This window comes from Schistocerca nitens, chromosome 5 (assembly GCF_023898315.1).
Source record: "Schistocerca nitens isolate TAMUIC-IGC-003100 chromosome 5, iqSchNite1.1, whole genome shotgun sequence".
Classification (NCBI taxonomy): domain Eukaryota; kingdom Metazoa; phylum Arthropoda; class Insecta; order Orthoptera; family Acrididae; genus Schistocerca; species Schistocerca nitens.
Genome location: NC_064618.1, coordinates 232086110 through 232113408, shown reverse-complemented (window position 1 = coordinate 232113408; position 27299 = coordinate 232086110). Strand labels below are relative to the sequence as shown.

The 27299-nt window shown below is 42.5% G+C and overlaps 1 protein-coding gene across 1 annotated transcript in view; it reads left to right on the top strand.

Annotated features, from left to right (window-relative positions):
• Window positions 1-27299, top strand: part of LOC126259486 (soluble guanylate cyclase 89Db-like) — a 497463-nt gene that overhangs the window by 250586 nt on the left and 219578 nt on the right. Inside the window, exon 2 of the mRNA XM_049956325.1 lies at window positions 17595-17800. Coding sequence (XP_049812282.1) covers window positions 17595-17800 — 206 coding nt within the window. The remainder of the gene's footprint in view (window positions 1-17594; window positions 17801-27299) is intronic.

The following is a 27299-nucleotide window of genomic DNA, read 5'->3' as shown; positions in this document are numbered from 1 at the left end:
GCGAAGACTGTTTCCCAGTGCTCTTTCTCATCGGAAAATATGCAATTCACTCATTGGGCTCCATTAGTACACTGTAACAGTAATTTCTGTGTGTGTATGCAATGCATACAGATTGTAGAATACAATGGTGCTCTCTCTTCCACTTTTGTATACAATATGACTGACTTAAACGGGCCCTTTATCATTACAGGTCCTGGGCGGTGCAACATCATACTGACCTCCTCACCGTTTTATCTGATTTTGTAATCGTTTAAATAAAACAACATGACCTTCAGGTGGGAGACACACACGTTTACAATAAAATGATGGCTTGCAGAAAATAAAGGCGAAACGCGTATGACACTAAAATTGTGTTTTATTCACTTGCTGCCAGACTGTCCATAAGTAAAAATTATCAGTATTCCGTAATACAACTTACTGTGTCGAGCTACCAAGAGAATTTGATGTGTAAATGTTTTCTTCTGATTTCTTTACAGAATTTTCCTGGAAATTCGCAGCCCCATAAAGTAAATCAGAAAAAAAGCTTACACACGCTGTCCCGTACCACAGTTAGAACTGACGACTTATTGAGCCATTGCGATACGAGATAAGGGCGGTACCTAGGGGCTACGGACAGACTGCTAACAACACGCCACTCTAATCATGGTGTTGGTCGTTCAGCCTCACAACGCATCGTGAAATATAATACAAGTTGTCACTTATGTGAAGAACAGTATTTCTTTAGCAAAATTTTGAATTTTCTGACTCAGTCTCTTAGATTACATGAGGATTATACGTATAGCGTGAGGCATTCAAATGTATAGGTGAGTCAATTCAGTACCATACGCGGAAGTGATTGCACTGTCACAGTGTTGCCAAATGTTTGTGACGATGTTGCCAGTTCTCAGCTGTGCTAGTAACAGCTCAGTAGCGTTATGGGAGGAGAATCCCGTGCTCATAATATAAAAGGATACAGAGAGGAGGCGCGGGGTTTGATTAATATGCAGCGTTTTCTCCCACCAGTTGCTTCAAACATTCAGGTGTGCAATCTTCCATCACGATTACAGTTTCCCACAAAATGTATACGTATAAAACACTTACCTTGTTACTTTGTGACAAAAGATTATTTCAGTACAATAAAAAGTCTTTGGAAATCAACTTTGCCCACCTTTCACAAAAAGTAAGATAACAAACACTTTGCACCTCGAAATCGATTGCATCTATGTGCAGTCTTGTGATCATACAAGTAGAATTTCATGAACTGCACGAGAATGTAGAAAAATGTTGGTGCAAACGGAAGCTGTAAGAAACACAGTTAACTAATTATTTTGTACCATGTAATAATCAATTCATTTGAAAATTCAGAAGAGAATAAACTAAAAATTATGCCCATTAAGACAGAAACTAAAGTGCAGATTCGGGCACTGTGCAGATCTGCACTTTTTCATCTTCAGATCTATACAAATAATGTATACTAACCAGGGTGTTCATTGCTCTCGTAATGTTTCCCCCTTGTTTAGTCTTCTAGTGATGATATGGATCCACACCCATGAATCTGATTGTTTCTTTGTATCCTTCCATCTACTATCTTTGTGTGTTATTTTTCGGTGTTCAAAAAGCAAAATATGATGCCTGCTCCCTGGAGGTATTAAAACGAGGTCCCAAGAAGGCTAACGAATTATAATCAAAATACAGTGAGACGCCAATTTGTCTGTCGTTATGGTGTTAAGTTGACAGAAATAGTTGGGTGTTATTGCATGCATCACCAGCATCCCGTTGTCGTCTTCTCTTATTGAAATTTTCATATTACCCTGAACACAAGACGCCGAGATAAATATGTATATTCTCCGTGACGAAACATCCCATATTCCATTCGTACTGGCCATTCGTTGCATGCATCGACAGCAGTGAGTGATAGGGAAGCTGTTGTGAGCTGGCGAATAACAATAAAATGGTAGTAATAACGAATCAGTAATCAAGGATGTTACTGCATTACATACGATTAACAAAAAACCAAGAAAATCAGAGAGTTTAATTGGCCCACTGCATAGGTGGTCTTACCACTTTGTTACTGAATTCTGTTCTGGTTGTTTGCAGAAAGAAAAGAAAGAACCCTGTAGCCATACATATCGCTAGTACAACGAGATATTACCTATCAACTATCCTTGCTTGACACCACGAGACGGCCGGCGAGTGTGGCAGAGCGGTTCTAGGCGCTTCAGTCTGGAACCGCGCGACCGCTACGGTCGCAGGTTCGAATCCTGCCTCGGGCATGGACGTGTGTGATGTCCTTAGGTTAGTTAGGCTTAAGTAGTTCTAAGTTCTAGGGGACTGATGACCTGAGATGTTAAGTCCCATAGTGCTCAGAGCCATTTGAACCATCACGAGACGAACATTGCGTCACTGAGCTGATATTTGTAATACATATCCGTTTTCTCTCTCTCTCATTTTATTTTTGTTTTTATTTTTTGAGGAAAGCATCGATAAGTGCGAATAATAAGCAAGTAGGCCTATAACCTGTTTACTGTTATTTTCACTGGGATATGTAATGCCAAAATACAACTTTTAAGTGTATTATTGCGTAATTCCAGTTATTGACAGTCTATTCGTGAACTTCTCACATTCAGTTGGGTGAAACCTATCACAGAAGCAAGCAAAACACAAATATTTCTTGCACCATGCGCATCACACAAACGAAACCTCGCTGAACTGACGTGTTGTCTTATATATTGCACGGAAAGCATATCTGATTCATGTTGATAAATACAGCTCTATCAGATACAAATTTGGATGCGTACCAAGCGTATAAAAGTATATCTTGAAATACGCAGAAAGTCACATGGAGGTATTCGACTGAAACATAGCGATGACCAAGACTGTAACTGGGATCAACAGCATCGTCGTCTACCACCTTGACAACTCGAACGGTGACAGTGCTCGGCCGGTTACTTACGTTTACTGGTATCAGAGCTACAGCATGAAAGCACAAAAATGTTAATAACCCGAAGATCATTAACTTTAGAACCCGTAGAAAGTAAAGCAGTCATCAGTCGGAAGAGTGGTTTGAACACCACAGTGCTTTTATAGGCACAGTCTTGTTGGAGGTGATCTGCCGTTGCTTCCCTCCGACCTTCGAGTTGACTTACCTAGCTAGTTAATAGGGGAACATACTGCTTAACGTGGCTTTCGGACCACAGTGCAACTCGGCATTTTTCACATCAACAAACACCGCCTGTCGGGAAATAAGTGTAAAATGGCACATAAAATCATGGGCCTAACGACGGACTGAACCTTGGACCTTCGTATCCGTTCTCTTGCTTTTTATCACTTTGCCACTATGCAGGTACTACTGTGATTTTTGCTTAGCATTAAAATTAAGGATCTCTCGTTTGTACCTGCGTTGGCACATGCGTGTCCCTTAGGAGTCCTTACTTTTGGGATTACCCTCGTATACGTGTGTGTAAACGCCTTCCGATGCCCACTCAAGGAAGACAACGATACACAGTCTAGCTTCAATATTATAAATACGCCTCAGTTTGTGGATGAACTCATAGTTTGATAATCATTTTGAATATTTAGGAGTGCTGTACCCACTGGTGTTAAACTCGTTTTCAACCAATGATTCCCACAGCTACAGGAACACTACTTGTGATACCTCTTAGACAAAATACATATGCAGTGCTATCAGACGAAAAGATCAACCTGACACAAACTGTAAGACGTTTGTTTTACAACTTTCGTACCTGGATAAAGAGCATTTCCTATTTGAGATATCTGTGAACGTTGCTGCATAAAACGATTTAAGAAGAAACTAAATTCCTTCAGCTACGCCACTATTTAAAGAAATCGTCTTAACGGCACTAGATCGCGGTTTGTAAATCGTTTACCGGCCGTACTCTGCCGCATTTCGCTGATTGGAAGGCAAAAAGCTTACTAACAAATTTCACACGAGAAAAAGTGGGACGCCATGTATCCCACTGGGAGGTTATGTTGTTTTATTTAAATGATTACAAAATCAGGTAAAACGAACAGTGAGATGGTCAGTATAAGCACATTACTGTTGTCAGTATGATGTTGCACCGCCCAGGACCAGTAATTATAAAGGGCCCGTTTAGGTCAGTCATATTGTATACAGAAGTGGAAGAGAGAGCACCACTGAATTCTACAATCCATATGCATTGCTTACACACAGAAATTACTGTTACAGTGTACTAATGGAGGTGAATGAGTGAATTGCATATTTTCCGATGAGAAAGAGCACTGGGAAACAGTCTTCGCTACATTAGGTTACTTAAACTGGTGTCACTCTGAGCTAGAATTTATGGCCAGCGACTAAGTGTAAGGACAATGAGTCGGATGCGGGTTTTGCAACTTTGAAATACTTTCCTACATTATAGAAGCGAATATTAAATTTGAACTAATATTCCGAAAATTTTGAACTTGGATAGCTTAGAATGAAAATTTTTCTGTTTATTGCAAATGTATACAATTGATTTTCTAAAACATTCTCTGTCATACTCAACTTGAAACAGGTCACGTCGACCAAATCATATGGAAGAACTGGCAGCGACGTATTTCGGAAGGCAGTAAGATCCCTTGGCTTTTGGTTTGGCAGTATTCGACAGCCATTTCTAACCGCAAGTAAATGAATAAAGGCAGCGCGTTTTTGTTATCAAGTAACGTCTTTATCAATTACTTTAGTTTTAATGTAATCTACGAGGAATTGCTGATGTTTGCTATTAATATGAAAAGGATTCCGTAGACAGGGAAAGAATCTGTTCTTGGGCAACTACTTCCATAATGACCAAAAGGCATTAAATGATCTTCAAGCACATGTGTTCCAGCAGCAGTATGAAGAAAATGATAGTAATAAGTACGGTAATAATTGAATTATCCGGTACCTTCACACTTCACAGTGGATTTTCTCGAACTAAGATATTTCCTGAATTAATGAAAGTTTCAAAATGGCTTCACTTCGAGGCTATGATGCCTAGAAGAGTCTTTACATAGTGCTGACGTGAGAATAGCATAATCTCAGCATCAGAAGCTTCCTTCTACTTAACCATTTAATAGACTCGCATTTTTTCCACCGTGACTAATTTTGTAAGCTAAGCACATCATCCGTTACAGCACACTCCTGGGGCTGGCAATTGTGGTCTGGTGGAACGAACTATCACAAGTGCAATGCGTGGGTACAAGCATTTACTTTTAAGAGGAACAAACAGATTTATTTTATCTCTGGTAACCTCAAGAGAAAGACTTTATAATCCAGAATCCGCATTAAACATCGTGTTCCTTCATTCTCAACTGGACAGAGCTCGTTTGCTTTGGGAAATGACGTAGGCGGAGGTCACTGTAAACAGAAATACTGTCATCAGTAAACTTACTTACATTGCAAAATTTTATTTTATTTGATGCACCGATAACCATTTAAAGGAACAGGGCTCTTATTTTACTTGTACTTGATTAAACTAGAGACGTTGAAAAATTTGGTGCTGGACTATGATTCGAATTCGTATCTCCTCTTTCGAGGATCTGAATCTCTCGGAACAGGATAGTTCAATCGTTTCGTTCCTTTTTCCAAGACTGCAATCTTCTCTTGGTGACCTCCAAAGGTAAGTATGTGGGTCAGATTCCTGATCCAGTACAAAAATATTCATAATTTCATTTCAAGCCCTATCACGTGCAAACCGACCTGCTAGTGAAAATTAACGTGTAGTTTTAATGTCTGTTCAGGTGCTGCTAACAATTTCTGGTCAAACACGTACACATCTTACTGTTGGTGAGTAAGCAACTGATACTTAAGCTATATTCGTGGACGATAAAGAGGAACGATAGGAGTGCGGTTCGATTGTCGCTCAGGGACAAAAATTAGTATCCTTATTTTAGATTCAAACACCTAGCAGCTGGTAAGAATAACCGACACGTAATATTTGATTTTACTTAGTTAACAATCCGATTACGTGTTGGGTTCGTACCTCCGTCACAGAACTCAAATCATGCACTTCATCTTTAAATGCATACACACTTTGTTACTTCTGAATGGAGGTATATCAGACATCTTTCATGGTTAGTTAACAGGGATGAAAGGGTCTTGATAGGAGTCCCGGTTTATTACAAAAACTGTCGACTTTTATTTTCAAGTTTAGATTTAGTTACTGATATTGGCGAAAATTTCGGCAATTCATGACTTTTCACGGCTAGTCAGCAATATGATTGATTATATTAGATTGGATTAATTCTTGTTCCATAGATCATGAATACGACACTTCGTAATGATGTGGAACGTGTTATGTTACTGAAGGTTTTCTTTACATACTGGTGTTCAATTTCTTTACAACAATTTCTTACCCTCTCTCTCACTCTTATTTATCTCTCTCTCTCTCTCTCTCTCTTCTCTCTCTCTCTCTCTCCCTCTTTCTCTCTCTCTCTCTCTCTCTCTCTCTCTCTCACACACACACACACACACACACACACACATCCTTTTTTTATTTTTATTTGTTTGGTGTGCTCGACTATCGCCTAGGCACGAAAACGTCCGTGAATGAGTTTCTTACGTTAGAGTACAGTTACGAAAGAAATATAAAAACAACTTTGAGCGTTACTGATTTATGATGCTTAGTTTGCAGTCAGTTCTGAGTATTATTAGGAACTACGCTCCAGTCCCTAAACCTGCTTACAGAAATGCGAATCAGACGTATTACGTATTCCAGGCCGCTGCAGCCCCGTCTTTGTAAGGCCAGCTGTGGTCACTTCCCAGCCCGCTGTAGGATCACATCGGTTCGTCTTCTTCCTGCTAGTACTGTAACTGAGATTTGGCAACAAGGCAAGGTATATTTGGCAACTCTGTGATCGACGAGTTACTTCCTGGTGTGCACGGAATTAAGCCACAAAGTTCACTTGACTTTTCCTGTCATTTCCATTGAATAATCTGAGTTATTATCGCTTCAGGTATAACAAAAGATTGTAAATTTACGGTTTTCAGCCCAGGAAAGTCGTTGCATGTGTTAATCGCAACTAAACTCGTCCTTTAAATAGCGGTTTACGAGTTCTAGACGCTATTAGCCTCGTAATAGAAATGCGCAACACATACCTCTTCGCTAGCTCTGTGGTGACGTGATGACCTCTGAAAAAGCGTCTGTTATGGTTCGCGGTTCCAGTCTCGCTGAATGTAACGTTTTTATCCCTTCTGTGAAAGAGTTACAAGCAGTCAGATCAAACATCGATAATGAAATCGCAAGAAAATACTTTCAGCTCATAGTGCAGTGGTGAAAAAACTTACTATGCTGCACAACAGGTAACGCCTCGTTCCGCTGCTGACAGGCAAATTTTGGGTCTCTAGGAATACATAACTTTATTTATGAAATGCCAGATTTGCATACCTGTTGAGTATGACAGAGCATACCAATTAAACACAGACCGAATCGAAATCTAAGTGAGTAGTATTTTACTAATTCGTGCCGATAGAGGTACGCTTGTGTACAGATACTCAGTTTTATCAAAACAGACTTTCGTCGTAAGGTTATCGTGGGTAGTTTTATTTCATTTCTTTTAATACAGTGCACAATTTTCGTAAGGTATCTTTTATTGTTGTTAAAACAATACTAAACATGAGAGAGAACTTAATCATCAACGATATATGCGAATTCTCTGATGTGATCTATAATAGTCGGACATTGCACATGCAGTTTATTGATTACATGCATGTAGAGAACTTGTTCTGAGTTAAAGCTGTCAAACAAGGTTTGAAGAAGAATAAAATGCCACTACCAGACGACAGCAAATGTAGAAAATACTTTTCTGACTATTTTGGCACGATGCGCTCTCCCCATACATAATACAAAAGCTTCGAGTTGCATCTGCTGTCTGGCCGTCTATTAAACCTGAAAAGAACAAAATGTCGCAGAAGTTAGCCCTTTATCCACATGTGGCTATCTTGTGTTGAGAAGCGAAGGTAATTATGTTCAAAGTTCCATTAAATTGGTAACTTCAGCAGACAGCAGAATTGCGTTGTAAAAAATGTAGCAGCGAATAAAATGGAACTCGCGACATCTTATCTACGGTGCGTGACATTTACCCTGACGCTACTAGCTGTCATCTACCTACAGCACCTCCAGAAGTCCCAGAACTTCCGCATTCCACAGTGCTGCGAGATAATGCATATGGCCGGATCTAGACTTCTGAGAGACAGACAGTTACAGTTTTTCTTTTGCACTGCACGGCGTTTTCAACAAACAGATAGCGCAATAGAGTAGCTTAAATGGAAAGGAAAACTTCCTCTATAAATTTCTGCATCCTACACTGTTGGCAGTTCTGTGTAGTTGGTAGTTACATGATTTTATTTCGGTGCTTACAAAATAGAGTCGAATGTATGCACTGGGTAGCCGAGGCAGCTAGTTCAAGGCGATTCGGTCAACCAAGTAAATGAATGTACTGAACATGCTGCAAACCACTACAGGGAGCCTGTGTGTCAGAATTCTCATCGAGTGTGCCGCAACGGTGTTATGAAAGAAAAATGAATCATACAGCAGATGATTTGGCGGTCTGTTGGTTGTATGATAGGTTCCTACGATGATGGTCTGGGTTTGAATCTAACTTCTGCCCATGATTTTTAATAGGGAGAGAGAGATTCTATTCCATTCTGGCTACGCCAAGTGAAGAAGGTATAATGGCATTGTGCTCTGAAATTCACATTAAACATGATATTCCTTCTCTACCAACTAGTCGTTCGGTTGCACCACAATAAAGTCAGGAGTGGCGAAATGTGGGAACTCTGTCACCAGTAACCTTTCTTATATTAGTTATTTATTTATAGTGACGAAACAAACGCTGTGTAGGGTCACAGGACCCTTATTCCATCTTTTGTTTGAGCTTCTGTATGTCGATAAAATTGGTTTTGAACTTGGGATGCAACCCAGACCGCTCTTAACGCGGAATTTGATCCCTTCGTGACAATACAGCTCGACTACAATTTTTTGTTTGTTCAAAACTGCAGACTACTCAACATCTCCACATATTGCGCGCGAATGGGTTCAAATGCTGGCCCGGAACTAAAGTTTTCATTATGTATTATCAAGCTCTAGCATGAGAACACCTATCTACTGATGGATAATAATTTTGATTTTTAATGTATTTTCATTCGTTGTCAACACTAACGATATCTGACGTTTTTGACTCCCAGTGAGACACAGAACTATTTGAGATATCACTCTAAGTTCAAGGATGTTATTCCGAGCTACTGGTGGAGAAAAATTCTGTAGCTGACGTCTCTTTGTGTGTAGTCAACAACGGTATGTGTGGGGTTCGATTCCCAATCAGCATTGAACTCTTCGTCATATTATGTCTAGTTCAAACATGCTCACATGTCGCTGCTGATGTAACAAACCCATATTTAACGTTCGTTTTCTCTAATATATAACAGCGATAGGTTCCGGGTTGGAGCCCTGGGAAAGAAATAATTAATGTTTCGTCTCGTCATTTCAGTTAAAACATGTAGCTACTGCCGAGAAAATCCTATATGTCGTAGTTAATTGTGCTTCGATAACAATCCGATTAGGTTCTGGGTTCGAATCCTTGTCCAATACAAAGCTTTACATCACGGCATTTCGAGTAAGTTACTTGTGAAGAAGCAATATTTAACATGTCTCGTAGTTCGTTAACAGGGACAATAGATGCTGGGTAGGAATTCGCGTCCGTTAAAAATGTTTACGTTATGTAATTTAAAGTTGATATTTGCTAACTGATAGTGTCTAAAACCGAGGTATATCACTCTCTGTATGCCTAGTAAGGAATGACTGATAGTTTCCGCCAGTCACGAAATCTTAGTCTGCATGACCTGCGTTTGGATCCAAATGCAGAACGAGACGGTTCGTCGTGTCATTCGAAGTTCATACATATTCTCAACTAGCTGTTCGTGAATAACTTAAATTTTTAATGTCATTTTGTATTAAATAACAAGTACGGTATGTTACTTTGAAGAGAAAATCATGAATACGACGAACTTACTACGTACATTACCTGTCTGACGTAATACTGAGAGTGGTAACATTTCAGGTATGTCATTTATTGCAATAAATGTGAGCTTACAATCCTTAAGGACAGTCTTATCTGTGATAAGGTATTCTCTGATATTTGTAGTATCGTGGTATTACTTTACATCTTGAGTTATTGCGATACAGAGCCGAGTTTTCTAGTGGTGACTTGTTGGAGCCATTTTCAATAGTCAAACGACTGTACCAAGGAGCGATTAGAGAACCTGCTAGACAGCTGCGTTATGTGGGTTGCATGCGAATCAGGCGAAATGCAATTCAGGTCGTTCGGATACTTTTGAGCACGACTGTACGTCTGGAACACAGATTGTACCGCAGTGAGACATGGGCTATTGGAAAACCGGAACAGAATTAAGCGAAGCATTTGAGATGTGGCGATACCGAAGAGGAGGTTCTCCGCTAATCGATGAGGAATAGAATATGTGGAAAACACTGACAAGAAGAAGGAACAGGATGATAGTACCTCTGTTAAGATATCAGGAAACAAATTTCATGGTACACGAGGGAGCTGTAGAGGATAAAAACTTTAGAGGAAGATAGAGCTTAGGATACATTCAGCAATTAACTGAGGACGTATGTCGCTGATATGAAAAGTTTGGTACTGGAGAGGAATTCGTAACGGGCCACATCAAACCAGTTAGAGGACTGATGACCAAAAAAAGTGTAAACACTGAAATAACATCACATTCACTCTCGACTCATGAAGTTTCATTTCCTTCCGTTCCCTCCTCCGCTTTTGGTGTTTCATTCTTTTCGTGAGGCAACATTTGTGACACCGTCTTAGAGGTAACGAAAGTTGTCTGAAGTGGCGCATATTTTCTTAAAGCCAAGTGATAAGAGCACACGCGTTGCATCAGTGACTTTAAAGAACCACACCACGCTCGAGAAGTAGTTTTGCTCAATACAAATTGTTGTATGTCTAAATGTTGCACGAAGGTGTGCCTACGATAACCATTCGAGCTAAATACGTATATCTTTTCACTGTTTTCAGCAGGGCATTACATGGTATTAATATTAGATCATATTTTGCTCTCGATTGAAAGAAAGTTTTCATACACTTTCCTTCCCTTTACACCGAATTCCAGTTCTATTACGTTGTTACTTTTTTATAATCAACCACTAAACTTCCATTTTGTGAATAACTTTCTATTGGTCACAAAAATAACCACAATCGCACCTTAAATTTTGTTTTCTTGATAGATTTTTTTATTTCGTTTAAATCTATAAGGAATGATAGGAATTATAAATACAAGAACAAAGCTCCACTGTTAAACTCTCTTTGAGCCATAATCACCTATCTATCTCTGCGTAACGGTACATTTCACCGTCGGAAAACAGTTGCTCACTAATACATCACGATAAGTAGTTCATTAGTAACAGGAGCAGGTTCGTTCGTTTCTTTCCAGATCTCATATATACAGGTGCACTATTCAGAAATGTTCAAGAAAGCATTTAACCATTTCACCGCACATACATGCGTATTCACAAGAGATAAGCTGGAGGAGCTAACTGTAAAACAGTATCGTTCTATTCGAACAGCAAAGAACATCTGCAACCGCCTCCAGTCTATACACGAGTGCAGTGCAGCGGTAATGGTTTAGGCTGGAGGTGCTACGTCGCTGCTCTCAGACAATGCATCGCTAATCGATGTCCGAGCCATCTGGCCCATAATGTAGCTTATCGACAATCGATGCGTGAGACACGACAGCACTTGCCGCGAGTACTTATCGTTAATTCAGGGCTCACGCCCCTGATAAAGCCCCTAGCCCTTTCCCTGCTTGAGATATCCGTGCAGCTACGATGTCACGGCCTCTTATCGTTCTCCAGTAAAATTGGATGTAGTAACGCCAGAATGAGTAAGATGTCTCTAAAGTTTTCGTACTATTTCAGAATGCTGTAGATACAGAACTTCTTACCGTGTTTCTATGAATCTCACACAGTTCGAAATAAAGACAGAAATAGTGGTCAGGGTTCTTTATTTGGTGTGACACTTCACTCAGTTGGTCCGTAACGATTCAGTATTATCTAAGATAGCGAGCTGGCTCCAGAACGCTTTCTTCACTCTCCGGATTAATAACGGCATTTCCGTTAGAACTTTATAGCGTGATTTATGGACAGTTTGTTCGACGTCGGATTGCATGGCACCGTGTGAGCGTCCATACTCGCTTCAAGGTTCCGGTCAACCACATCTGACCATCACAAGGAAAGATCGTCGTACTGTGTGGTAACTCCACATATTCTGCTGCCAATCGGGAACAAGTAGTGGACTTCCTGAAAAATGACATATTCTGGAGAGGCAGAGAGGTATTCTTCTTAGCCTCATGATATAGGGAGAATTCTCACTACACAGTGATACGTCAGGGACATCTTGGATCCTAATGCGTTACCTCCCTTAAAACTGTATTGTGGCGCCATTTTTCAATGCGACAATGTTCATCCATACATGTCACGTGTCTTTACGAACTGTCTACGTCATGTTGAGGTTATTACCGTGGCCAGCAAAAGCCTCAGATCTGTCCTCAGTAGAACATGTGGGAGGCCAGCTCGGACGTCAAATACTTTCAGCGCTAGTATCCAGGACTTCAAGATTTACAACAGTTGTCCGAGAGCTTGCCGCAGGAGAGGATACAAGACTTTATGACACCACTTCCAATGGAATCAGTGAACGCATCTAGGCCATAGCAGTTGCCAAGTCATCTTGACTCGATTTTGTAATCATAGAATCACCTGGGAGTATATGCCACCACGGGCGGCTTGGTAGGGAGACTGGTGGGAACGCGTGATAGGCTCAGTCAAGTGTTACTTGAGGAAGATGCTTGGTCGCTCTCAGATGGATGAAAAGAACCTAAACGCCGTTTGTATAGGAATAGAAGCCGCAATAAAGGCCCATCACTCAAGCAGTGAGTGATCCGGCATTGACATCAGCTCATTTCCTAAATGGTGGAAAACTAGTACCCATTCCATGTGAACCAGAACCAACACCTAGGAGGGATCTTGCCAATAATTTCCGAGTAATATAAAAAGTCAACGAGGACGTTTGGCGTAGGTGGAAAATGAAGACCTCCTGCTGCTAAGAAGCTACCACGAGTGAAGGGATACCCCTCAAGAAGAAGACCAGGAGTTGGAGAAGTCGTTTTACTTGAGGAGATCAAACTTCGGCACTTTTGGATGAAAGCAGCGGTGGAAGAGGAGCCGCCCCTCATAGATGGTAAAATAAGACGCAGCGGGATGGCACGATCTGTCGACCGGTGCAGTTGTCATCGGACAACTCTAGCGTCATCCGCAAGCAGCATTAACCGTCGCTGTATTGACTGACAAAGTGCAACAGGCATAGAAATCGATTCCACAAAGTGACATACGGCATCTGTGCAATACGATGCATACACGTTTGTATGCTTACATGCAACATTCTGGCGGTTACACCGATTATTAATGTACCAGTATTTCACATTTGCAATGGCTGATCTCACGCTTACATTAACCTGTGATCTTCCAATGTTAATGACTTGAGTAACTTACCTAGACAAATGTATTCCAGAAATTTCATTACTTGAAATTAATTATTGAACCGTATCATCTTCATCTTTGCCTAGTTGTGGTGTGTCATCTTCTGGAGCCTTGGCTTCGCTCTGCCGCTATTGGTCCGTTTGCTTTTAAATTTCGGAGGGCGCTGCGTTCTGGGAGAGACCTGCTGACGACGAGAGTATCGAGTGCAGCTGCCGGAGTGAGACGGGGAGTTTAGTTTCCGGTTGTGTGGCAGCGCAATGTTGCGGGAAAGGTGGTATAACTTCCTGTGAACGCACGTGATTGCTACGAGCGTGTGTACTCGGGACGGCGGCAGTCGTTCTAGAATTGACATAACTCTAATTGGCGCTGGTTGCAACCTGTCGCCGAATGCTTGTCTGCCTTCTGGACTGACGGTGGGAATTTCTTGACTTGATGTGTCTAACTCAATTTCTACCCGTGTCGTCGGGTGTGTTTTGCTCTAAGGTCGTGTGCCATGGTGTTTCGTAATTTTAGTAGGCTCAGGCGTGCCCGAAATCCCGATTCAATGATCTACTGTTATATTGTCAAGTGTAACTATCACTAGAAGAGAGTGTTAACTCTCTGTGCCTTAATAACTGAACCTAAAATATTATCTGTGGTTGAAATTTTATTCTGACCCAAGTGCAATAACGATCTTGTATTTTACAATTTGTTGAGTGGTATTATTATTTAGTACTGGCCATCACATTTACTAAGTCTAAGATTTACGAAGGCCAGTGGGCGTCATTAACAGTTCCTGCCTAGATAGGCGTTATATTTTGAACCATGTGTTTCAATGTTTAGTATTTTTATTTTAGAGCTGTCATGCTCTATGTGGACGATTCGCCATGTTGGTGAAGTTTCTAGTTGTTCTGCTGGTCTGTGCCATATTGCTAAAGCAGGCAGTCCTACCACAGCTGATTGTAAATTTTTCCTAGTGATGAGGAGTACGGGCTGGTTTTAAGTGCTAACTCACTAACTTCAACCTTTCTCAAATATTTATTACTACTGATATTCAGGCCCTTCAGGCCTAGTGGCAACGTCACTACCCCTTTTTGGTTATTAATTTTATCTTGTTAGCTTGTTTCATTAAAAAAACACTTTGGTATATGAATTTGTCTTTTGGTCTTTACTGCTCCTTTGGACGAAGTAAATTAAGTGTTGGTTTTTCATTATTGTAGCATTATCAAAACAGTATCTGTGGTTGTATTTGATTGGCCCTTCTGGTCGAATGATTAAAGTCACTCCTTTCAGTAACTTATTGTATTGGTCAATAATTAATCAAAAGTGTTGAGTCCTTCAGACCATGATTATCTCCTTATGTTGAATCTTCATTCTGACATTACAGTTGTAAATGTTCAGCAGCCCTTCAGGCCTGGAGTTTAAAAATTTTTATTGTGTTTTGTGATACAGGGTGTTTCAAAAATGACCGGTATATTTGAAACGGCAATAAAAACTAAACGAGCAGCGATAGAAATACACCGTTTGTTGCAATATGCTTGGGACAACAGTACATTTTCAGGCAGACAAACTTTCGAAATTTCAGTAGTTACAATTTTCAACAACAGATGGCGCTGCGGTCTGGGAAACTCTATAGTACGATATTTTCCACATATCCACCATGCGTAGCAATAATATGGCGTAGTCTCTGAATGAAATTACCCGAAACCTTTGACAACGTGTCTGGCGGAATGGCTTCACATGCAGATGAGATGTACTGCTTCAGCTGTTCAATTGTTTCTGGATTCTGGCGGTACACCTGGTCTTTCAAGTGTCCCCACAGAAAGAAGTCACAGGGGTTCATGTCTGGCGAATAGGGAGGCCAATCCACGCCGCCTCCTGTATGTTTCGGATAGCCCAAAGCAATCACACGATCATCGAAATATTCATTCAGGAAATTAAAGACGTCGGCCGTGCGATGTGGCCGGGCACCATCTTGCATAAACCACGAGGTGTTCGCAGTGTCGTCTAAGGCAGTTTGTACCGCCACAAATTCACGAAGAATGTCCAGATAGCGTGATGCAGTAATCGTTTCGGATCTGAAAAATGGGCCAATGATTCCTTTGGAAGAAATGGCGGCCCAGACCAGTACTTTTTGAGGATGCAGGGACGATGGGACTGCAACATGGGGCTTTTCGGTTCCCCATATGCGCCAGTTCTGTTTATTGACGAAGCCGTCCAGGTAAAAATACGCTTCGTCAGTAAACCAAATGCTGCCCACATGCATATCGCCGTCATCAATCCTGTGCACTATATCGTTAGCGAATGTCTCTCGTGCAGCAATGGTAGCGGCGCTGAGGGGTTGCCACGTTTGAATTTTGTATGGATAGAGGTGTAAACTCTGGCGCATGAGACGATACGTGGACGTTGGCGTCATTTGGACCGCAGCTGCAACACGGCGAACGGAAACCCTAGGCCGCTGTTGGATCACCTGCTGCACTAGCTGCGCGTTGCCCTCTGTGGTTGCCGTACGCGGTCGCCCTACCTTTCCAGCACGTTCATCCGTCACGTTCCAAGTCCGTTGAAATTTTTCAAACAGATCCTTTATTGTATCGCTTTTCGGTCCTTTGGTTACATTAAACCTCCGTTGAAAACTTCGTCTTGTTGCAACAACACTGTGTTCTAGGCGGTGGAATTCCAACACCAGAAAAATCCTCTGTTCTAAGGAATAAACCATGTTGTCTACAGCACACTTGCACGTTGTGAACAGCACACACTTACAGCAGAAAGACGACGTACAGAATGGCGCACCCACAGACTGCGTTGTCTTCTATATCTTTCACATCACTTGCAGCGCCATCTGTTGTTAAAAATTGTAACTACTGTGATTTCGAAAGTTTGTCCGCCTGAAAATGTACTGTTGTCCCAAGCATATTGCAAAAAACAGTGTATTTCTATCGCTGCTCGTTTAGTTTTTATTGCCGTTTCAAATATACCGGTCATTTTTGAAACACCCTGTATATATATATATATATATATATATATATATATATATATATATATGTTGTGTACATAGTTCTGCATAGTCAGCGCGTACACAACTTTACCACTAGAGTGCGCCCCACTAAGCACAACAGCACAGGCGCAGCGCTCGTCCGTCTCCGCACAATGAGATGGCGCTGCCATAGAGACGGACCAAAGTCTGCTTCCGCCGATTCGTGTATTAATATATAACTCAGCCAATGAGATTGCTGCTAACGTAGAACCTTTTCTCCTCGTGGATCACACTCGTGCAGTGATACATGAATGCACGAGGTATTATAACGAGTGTACAGACCTTCGATTAGGCAGTCTGCATCAGTTGTACCAGCCTGCAGTTGTCTGTACCAGTCTATAGTCTAATAAGATTACCATATTCCTGTACATAGCCATGTAGATAAATGTATAGACACTTTTGTCCAGTATCAGAGATATATGTGAGAATAAGATTAACGTAACAATACCAAAGGAACTTCAGATTGTCAATTGTAAACAGCATCCAGAACCAAGTTAAGTAATTTTTATGCTTGTTATTATTTTAATAAATGCGTATGAAAATTAGTCAAGTTCTGCTTAAAGTTGGTCACCGTCAATCTGCTACTCTAAGTGTACAAGTGGCATTTCTATCGTCTGACCTAATGGCAGAAGATAAACACGCCACAATAAGACGATGAGACATATTGTTGACACTCGCCTACTTCGATAGAGCGACAAGTCAAATAATCTGATGGTGTGTGTACTGAAGGTCTTACAGTACGCACACCACAATATATGTGTGTGTTTGAAACTGTAACCTCATTTGGGTCTACGCTTTCACTCCCTGCAGCCTTTGAGCTCTGCTTACCTTACGTTTTGGTCAAGTTTTCCCATACCACGACGTATCAATTATGTTTTGGTGTTGCGATTTTTTTTCCAACGATCATCTTTCTTGACCGTGTTCGATAAACTTTTCAGCCTCATCGTAATTGTGTCCGGCCAGGTATGCAGATAAATTTGACAAGTGTACATACACAGTATACAGTCAGAAAAGGCGACATGGCTTGGTGTGGTGTGGTGTTGCAGAGCGAGTACGGGGAGTCGGTGTGGGAGCAGGCCTGCGAGGTGGCGGGCTGCCGCTTCCGGGTGTTCAACACGCACCACCTCTACCCGGACAGCCTCATCGGGGACCTGGCGTCCGCCTGCGCACAGGTCGTCGGCAACGGCGCCACCGTCGAGGGCTTCATGATGTTCTTCGGCCGCTGCTTCGTCCGATACTTCAGCTACTTCGGGTGAGAACCTCTTTTAGTATTCTGACTGGCTTGAAGCGGACCGATACAAATCGTCTCTTCATTTCAGTGTAGCATTTACAACCGACGATCTCGATTATTTACTGTATGTACGCCATACGATCAAAAGTGAACCGTGACTTAACTTTCAAAATCTTTTCTTAAAGAATTTACTTTATTTACTAGCGATTCATCTAGAACATTAATACATTTAACCACACTAGGTGAGCGTGGAAGTAGTTGCCAGGGAGTAACTGATGAAAATGAAATTACCTTTAAAAAACGGGAATTTTATTCATAAAAACCTTTTCAAAAACAGATTTAAAATTTATAAGCAGAAAAGCTCCCTCTAAATATCAAGTTACAATTTTATCTATAGGCAGAAAGAACAATAGTGACAGTATGAGCCTTCGGGCTGAGAAGCTTGCCGCTCCCTTTCAACACGGCCGGAGTCACGACCGCTCACTACAACCTCTGAAAGACTACACTGATGCAAATCTGCAACACACCAGGTTACTTTAAGGTGGGTAGGACGTCAAACGAGCCGACTTGGAGCAGGAGAGGCACCACAGGACATTTTAATTTCCACTGTCTATACTTTTACAAATAAATTCATAAAACTTTGTCAGCATGACCAGGAAGGATTCAAAATTCACACTCATAGCAGTGGAAGTTCGAAAACATAACGAAGTAATTTTTTTTACATGTAAAATTTCATCATTCTTTTCACTTACTAATGGTTGCATTTGTTGCTATAGGTACACTTATCTTCATAAGTAAGAGAGATGGTTCGATGAATTTTGCACAGTACACAAACCATACTTAAAGGTGTATGAAACTCTACAATTTTCCAAATCTTTTAAAAACTGTGGTAAAATTGAGGTAATTAACTACAAAATTTGTGTTTTTTCTAAACATGAAGTTTAAAATACAACAGATCATTCGTTTTTTCATAAATTAAATAAATTATAGAGTTTCGTACACCTGTAAGTATGGTAAGTATGCTGTGCAAAATTCATCGAAGAATCTCGGTAACTTATGAAGAAAAGTGTACCTATAGCAACAAATTCAGCCATTAGTAAGTGAAAATATGATGAAATTTCACACGTAAAAAAAATTATTTTGTTATGTTTTCGAACTTCCACTGCAATCAGTGTGAATCCTGAATTCTTCGTGGTGATGCTGACAAAGTTTTATGAATTTATTTGTAAAAGTATAGACACTGGAAATTAAAATGTCCTGTGATGCCTCTCCTGCTCCAAGTCGGCCCGTTTGACGTCCTACCCCCCTTAAACTAAAAATTTTAACAACTCACACGAACACATTGACTATGCACCCCGTAAGAGGGATGGAAATGGTACAAACACTCACACTAAGAAATTATTTGCCACCGAAAGTGCAATTTGTTTTTCAAAGGACTCTTACGGTGAAAGGGTGGCAACTTCATAAAAATGGCTATTTAAATAAAACCCATGAAATTCAGACTTACATAAAGTGTACAACAAGCTCTACATTACACATATACCGGCTCGCAAGATGATAGGCAAGATAAAAACATATTTCAGGAATACGGCCGTTACACTTCAAGCAATAAATTCGTTAACACCGAATCGGACAACTATGACAGAGGCAGCTATTAACGTACGGCAGACCGACAGACAGACAGACACTAACTGCCTAACAAATGCGGACGAGAGACAGACCCCCAAAACGCTCTCCCGAACCGTCTGCTGCCAGCTGCCCCCACGGACGCAGGAAGGCGCACCGATCTCCCGTCTCACGGCGTTGCAGCTCGCGCTGGCCAGACCGGTGTCGTGGGTTGACTCCTGTTGCTCTCGTGTCGGCCGCGAAGCCACTTCCCCTCGCTATACGGCGCGGCCCACTGGACTGACGTGGCGACCTCTCATGCGCCGACGCTCAAGACGGACAAGTCATCTTGTGTCCCAGTGCGCGACCGACCAACCGATCGATCCAACCGCCAAATGACCATTGCCTGAACAAACTCGAGCAGACTGGCGGCGTAACACATACTAGCACTTCGGACGACAGACAGGCACTGACTGCCCCACACTGACCCGGCTCACCAACTGACCAACTGCCGAGCTCATAGCGCCCCTTATGTGAACAGGAAACTTTTCCCATTTTCCACCAGAGGGAGACACCAAAGCTACGATTTCCACAGCGGCGCCACCGCCAGAAACTGAGGGAGACTGCTTTACACTACGCGCTGCTGCGCACTCTTCAAAACAGCAAATTTTACCACGGCTCAAAAGTATGCGCACATCTCTCTAATGCGGAATTGGCCACTAAATGTCACGAGAGGCCGCCACTATAAAAGGAGCTGTGTGATATTGTGTTGTCAGTAGAGAAACAGCAGCAGCAGAATGGGTCAGTCAGGACCGGTTAATGACTTCGAACGTGGACTAGTCATTTGATGTCACCTGTGTAACAGATCCATCGGGGTCATTATTACCCAACTCGACCGCTGTTGATCTGACTGTGAAGAAACAACCACAGCTAAACCGAGACCAGACTGACCTCTTGTACTGACGGATAGGGAACGTCGAGCATTGCGGAGGGCAGTTGTAAAAAATCGCCTGAAATCAGCGTAAGGAGGCATTCGCGAGTTCCAATTTGCTACCAGCAGTCCAGCTGGCACAGTGACTGCGCATAGTGAGTTAACGAGAAAGGGGGACAGTGGTGGAGCAGGTCCTCGTAAGCCACAAGTTTCTGTAGTGAATACTAAATGATGCTTGAAGTCGATTGAAGAGCGACGCAGCTGGGCAGTGGAAGACGGGAAGCGATTTGGAGTGGTGAGTTGGGCTGTGCTCTGTGCCAAACTGATAGAACAGTTTGGCTCTGGCGAATGGCTGTATCAGCATAATAGTGCATTCTGTCATAAAGCAGCATCTGTGATCCAGTGGTTTGTAGACAATAACATTTCTGAAATTGACTGGTCTGCCCAGAGTCCTTGCCTGAATCCAGTGGATCACCTTTTGGATTGGTTAGAACGCTGAAATCTCTCCAGGTCCCCGGCTCTTACCTGTTTCCGCCTCTTGAGGCAGTATGGGCTGCCATTCCTCCACAGACAATCAGACACCTCACTGCAGGTGTGCCCAAAAGAGTTGAAGCTCTCATAAAAGCGAAGGGTGGACACACCAGATTTTAATGTCCACCAATAGGATTTGTAGACACTTTTGATCAGATAGTGTATTTCAGTATCTTTCTTCTCTTTCAGAATGCGTAATTATTACTCCTACCCTATAAAAATTCTCGTGTGACTAGGGCCTCCTGTCGGGTAGACCGTTCGCCTGGTGCAAGTCTTTCAATTTGACGCCACTTCGGCGACTTGCGCGTCGATAGGGATGAAATGATGATGATTAGGACAACATAACACCCAGTCCCTGAGCGGAGAAAATCTCCGACCCTGCCGGGAATCGAACCCGGGCCCTTAGGATTGACATTCTGTCGCGCTGACCACTTTTTTTTTTATTTCATTTTGTTCGTTTTCGTTCGTTGTATCTGTTCGGGGCGGACGTCGAAAGACACCTATTTCAGTTGGTTGTTGATCCATTAACTCAGTTTTTTTGTTACAGAGGGCAGCTAGCCCTCTGACCGAACACGCTGAGCTACCGGGAGCGGACACTCCTGTCCTATAATTTACCTCTTTATCATATCCATATCGTGATGAGTGTATGAAATACTGCCCTTCCCCACCTCCCCTCTTACAAATGCTGCAATATTAAACTGTTTTAAAATTTTTAATTTTTTCATAAAGAATTGTCATATTACTCTAAAGCATGTAACTGTAAAATCTGCCGAGGTGGCTATTCCTTTCACGTATGGAGACGTGTGTGGATACGGAGAATTACAGTCAGCCAATTGAGTCTTGATGTGTACCTTCCGTTTCCTATCCTTATGTTGATAACCGTGTGCCGTATTTGCATTTAGAAATAACTAACGACCTCCCCAGGCTTCGCACGGGTAGCGATAACAAGGGAACCTCCCAATCGCAACCCCCTCAGATTTAGTTATAAGTTGGCACAGTGGATAGGCCTTGAAAAACTGATCACAGATCAATCGAGAAAACAGGAAGAAGTTGTGTGGAACTATGAAAAAAATAAGCAAAATATACAAACTGTGTAGTCCATGCGCGAGATAAGCAACAACAAGGATACTGTGATCTCAGGAGCGCCGTGGTTCCGTGGTTAGCGTGAGCAGCTGCGAAATGAGAGGTCCTTGGTTCAAGTCTTCCCTCGAGTGAAAAAGTTTAATTTTTTATTTTCAAACATTTATTATCTGTCCGTCCGTCCGATGAGAGATAACTGCGCCGTAGTATGGGACGCTACACCTAAACAAACATCGAAACACACGACGTCAGTGGACTACAGCGCACGGAAGAGAGTATTCCTGCTAACGAGGCTCCCTGGCTGGCAGTTAACTGTTCGCTACTTTGGACGAGAGTGCATTAAATACGTGAGATGTATTTCGTGGGCAATATGTTTTCGGTTCCCATTGGAGAGGCACGTCCTTTCGTCTACTAATCACACGGTTTTGCGGTGCGGTCGCAAAACACAGACACTAAACTTATTACAGTGAACAGAGACGTCAATGAGCGAACGGACAGATCATAACTTTGCGAAAGTAAAGAAAGTAAACTTTTCACTCGAGGGAAGACTTGAACCAAGGACCTCTTGTTCCGCAGCTGCTCACGCTAACCACGGGACCACGGCGCTCCTGACGTCAGATTATTCTTGATGTTACCTATCTTGCGCATAGACTACTCAGTTTGTATATTTTGCTTATTTTTTTCATAGTTCCACACAACTTCTTCCGGTTTTCTCGATTGATCTGTATTCAGTTTTTCAAGGCCTATCCACTGTGCCAACTTATAACTAAATCTGAGGGGGGGTGCGATGGGGAGGTTCCCTTGTAAGTATTTACGGCCGGACGACTTGGCTAGTGTGGCTGTAATAAATTGTACACACAAACGTTCCCCGTGAATCAATCTATCTATTAGTGAAAACCGTATCAAAATAGCTACTGTAGTTCCTGAGACTGACCGTCATATACAGACGGAAAAACGAGATGGGGAATTTGATTTAGCAATACGTATAGATTTTATTCTAGATTTATTATTAAGTTACATGGGTGATGTCCGTTCTTTCGGACATGGCCTCTGAAGTAATTCAACAACTGCACTTGAAAAATTTGTGACAGGACCGGGGCTCAAAACCAGATTTTCCGCTTTTCCCGAATGGTCAAATGGTTCAAATGGCTCTGAGCACCATGGAACTTAACTTCTGAGGTCATCAGTCACCTAGAACTTAGAACTACTTAAACCTAACTAACCTAAGAACATCACACACGTCCATGACCGAGGCAGGATTCGAACCTGCGACCGTAGCGGTCGCACGGTGCCAGACTGTAGCGCCTAGGAGCGCTCGACCACTCCGGCCGGCGCGAATGGTCATATTGACCGCCTCGGCCATCTGAACAAGCTCCCCGTCCAACTCAAATACCCAAGTGCTGCTTACCACGGGGTCAAACATGTGTAACAACAATGGTGAATGGGGTCATAACATCAGTGGCAGGCAGAAAATGGGAATTTGTGGGGGACGGGAAGCGTATCCAGACGGAAAAGGCGGTAAAGGCAACATTCGTGAGAAGCGGAGAAACCGTGTTCGAGTCTCGGTCCAATCGCAGATTTTCAACTGCTATTAAATTCTTTCAGCGCCCAAAGTCATACAGATGTTTTATTATTGCTCAGATATGTACTCGGTAGATTTTATAGGTCCCACAATATGTTAGACTATTTCCTTTATTTACTTATACACAGTCTGATGACCACTGGCTGTTTAAAACTGGTAACTGGATTTTCATATGCTTTTTTATTTTTGTCGCAAGAAACTAAAGGAATATAACTAGACAATCACTCCTCATTGAAAATATTTTTTTTTCCATGCTGCCTAACCTAGACACAGACGTGGTGGCCAACGGCACCATGTCGCATACTTCGGGAACAGAGCCTAGTGACGAAACTGTCACTTAGCAGAAGCGATTATAACAACCTGTGTTTAAGAGAAAACGATCGAACTATGGCCAAAACCAAAATATTTTATAAACCTGACAGTTATATTTCTGAAGAAGTTGAAAGCTGGCTGTTACATTCGCACCTTTCACTATTTAATCTGCAAGTTTCAATGTTCACTTACTTGTATTTCGTATATTAGTTAACGCATGTCTTCTGCAAATATACACTGAAGCGCCAAAGAAACTGGTATAGGCATGCGTACTCAAATACAGAGACATGTAAACAGGGAAAAATAGGGCAGCGCGGTCGGTAAAGCCTATATAAGACAACAAGTGTCGATCGGTTACTTCTGCTACAGTGACAGGTTATCAAGATTTAAGTGAGTTTGAACGTGGTGTTATAGTCGGCGCACGAGCGATGCTACACAGCATCTCCGAGGTAGCGATGAAGTGGGGATTTTCCCGTCCGACCTTTTCACGAGTGTACCGTGAGTATCAACAGTACGGTAAAACATAAAACCACCGACATCGCTGCTGCCGGTAAAAGATCCTGCAAGAACGGGACCAACGACGACTGAAGAGAATCGTTCAACATGACGGAAGTGCAATCGCTCCGAAAATTGCTACAGATTTCAATCCTGTGCCAAGTGTCAGCGTGCGAACCATTCAACGAAACATCATCGATACGGGCTTTCGGAGCCGTGATGATTGCACGACAAGAAGTTTACGCATCGCCTGGATCCGCCAACACTGACATTGGACTGTTGATGATTGGAAACATGTTGCCTGATCGGACGACTCTCGTTTCAAATTGTATCGAGCGGATGGACGTGTGCGGGTATGGAGACAACCTCCTGAATCCATGGACCCTGCAAGTCAACAAGGGACTGCACAAGTTGGTGGAGGCTCTGTAATGGTGTGGAAACCCCGATGCGTCTAGATACGTGGTGACGCGTACGTAAGCATACTGTCGGATCACCTGCATCCATTCATGTCCATTGTGCATTCCGACGGACTTGGCCAATTCCAGCAGGACAATGCGACACCCCACACGTCCCGAATTGCTACAGAGTGGCTCCAGGAACACTCAGAAGAGTTTAAACACTTCCGCTGGCCACCAAACTTCCCAGACATGAACATTATTGAGCGTTACTGGGATGCCTTGCAACGTGCTGTTCTGAAGAGATCTACACTCCCCTCGTATCTTACGAATTTATGGACAGCCCTGCAGGATTCATGGTGTCATTTGCCTACAGCACTATTTCAGACATTAGTCGAGTCCATGCCACGTCGTGTTGCGGCACTTCCGCGTGCTAGCGGGGGCCCTACACGATATTAGGCAGGTGTAGTAGTTTCTTTGGGTCTTCAGTGTACAATTCTGTACCTAATTATCGATTGCGAACAGCATAGTTGATCTTTGGGTTCTGCCTATGAGATGTTCGGGAAGTATTCTTTGATCCCGGCTGGACTGACATCGCTACGAATTTTGGGTCGTAGGTTTGAGGTGGAACTCTGCGCTCTGACGTGCATGGAGGAAGGTATTGTTTTATAGTCTGATAGAATAGTTGTCTGTTTGGAACTTTCCAGTATGGTAAGACGTACCAAGGCTACTTTTTTTCCCTACAAGTTCCGATAGGCTGCGAATTTACAGACACAGTGAAAACCCGTTGTAGATTTGCGCAGATGTGTTGCGCAGTGCCTCTAGCACTGTATGAACAAACAGTCACCCGCCAAGTGTGAAGTGTGTGCTGTTATTCGATTTCTTCATGCTTACGGATTCCGCCCTATCTGATACAGCCCATGTGACGTACATCTACATCTACATTCTACATTTATACTCCGCAAGCCACCCAACGGTGTGTGGCGGAGGGCACCCTACGTGCCACTGTCATTACCTCCCTTTCCTGTTCCAGTCGCGTATGGTTCGCGGGAAGAACGACTGTCTGAAAGCCTCCGTGCGTGCTCTAATCTCTCTAATTTTACATTCGTGATCTCCTCGGGAGGTATAAGTAGGGGGAAACAATATATTCGATACCTCATCCAGAAACGCACCCTCTCGGAACCTGGCGAGCAAGCTACACCGCGATGCAGAGCGCCTCTCTTGCAGAGTCTGCCACTTGAGTTTATTAAACATCTCCGTAACGCTATCACGGTTACCAAATAACCCTGTGACGAAACGCGCCGCTCTTCTTTGGATCTTCTCTATCTCCTCCGTCAACCCGATCTGGTACGGATCCCACACTGATGAGCAATACTCAAGTATAGGTCGAACGAGTGTTTTGTAAGCCACCTCCTTTGTTGATGGACTACATTTTCTAAGCACTCTCCCAATGAATCTCAACCTGGTACCCGCCTTACCAACAATTAATTTTATATGATCATTCCACTTCAAATCGTTCCGCACGCATACTCCCAGATATTTTACAGAAGTAACTGCTACCAGTGTTTGTTCCGCTATCATATAATCATACAATAAAGGATCCTTCTTTCTGTGTATTCGCAATACATTACATTTGTCTATGTTAAGGGACAGTTGCCACTCCCTGCACCAAGTGCCTATCCGCTGCAGATCTTCCTGCATTTCGCTACAATTTTCTAATGCTGCAACTTCTCTGTATACTACAGCATCATCCGCGAAAAGCCGCATGGAACTTCCGACACTATCTACTAGGTCATTTATATATATTGTGAAAAGCAATGGTCCCATAACACTGCCCTGTGGCACGCCAGAGGTTACTTTAACGTCTGTAGACGTCTCTCCATTGATAACAACATGCTGTGTTCTGTTTGCTAAAAACTATTCAATCCAACTACACAGCTGGTCTGATATTCCGTAGGCTCTTACTTTGTTTATCAGGCGACAGTGCGGAACTGTATCGAACGCCTTCCGGAAGTCAAGAAAAATAGCATCTACCTGGGAGCCGGTATCTAATATTTTCTGGGTCTCGTGAACAAATAAAGCGAGTTGGGTCTCACACGATCGCTGTTTACGGAATCCATGTTGATTCCTACAGAATAGATTCTGGGTTTCCAAAAACGACATGATACTCGAGCAAAAAACATGTTCTAAAATTCTACAACAGATCGACGTCAGAGATATAGGTCTATAGTTTTGCGCATCTGATCGACGACCCTTCTTGAAGACTGGGACTACCTGTGCTCTTTTCCAATCATTTGGAACCCTCCGTTCCTCTAGAGACTTGTGGTACACGGCTGTTAGAAGAGGGGCATGTTCTTTCGCGTACTCTGTGTAGAGTCGAATTGGTATCCCGTCAGGTCCAGTGGACTTTCCTCTGTTGAGTGATTCCAGTTGCTTTTCTATTCCTTGGACACTTATTTCGATGTCAGCCATTTTTTCGTTTGTGCGAGGATTTAGAGAAGGAACTGCAGTGCGGTCTTCCTCTGTGAAACAGCTTTGGAAAAAGGTGTTTAGTATTTCAGCTTTACGCGTGTCATCCTCTGTTTCAAT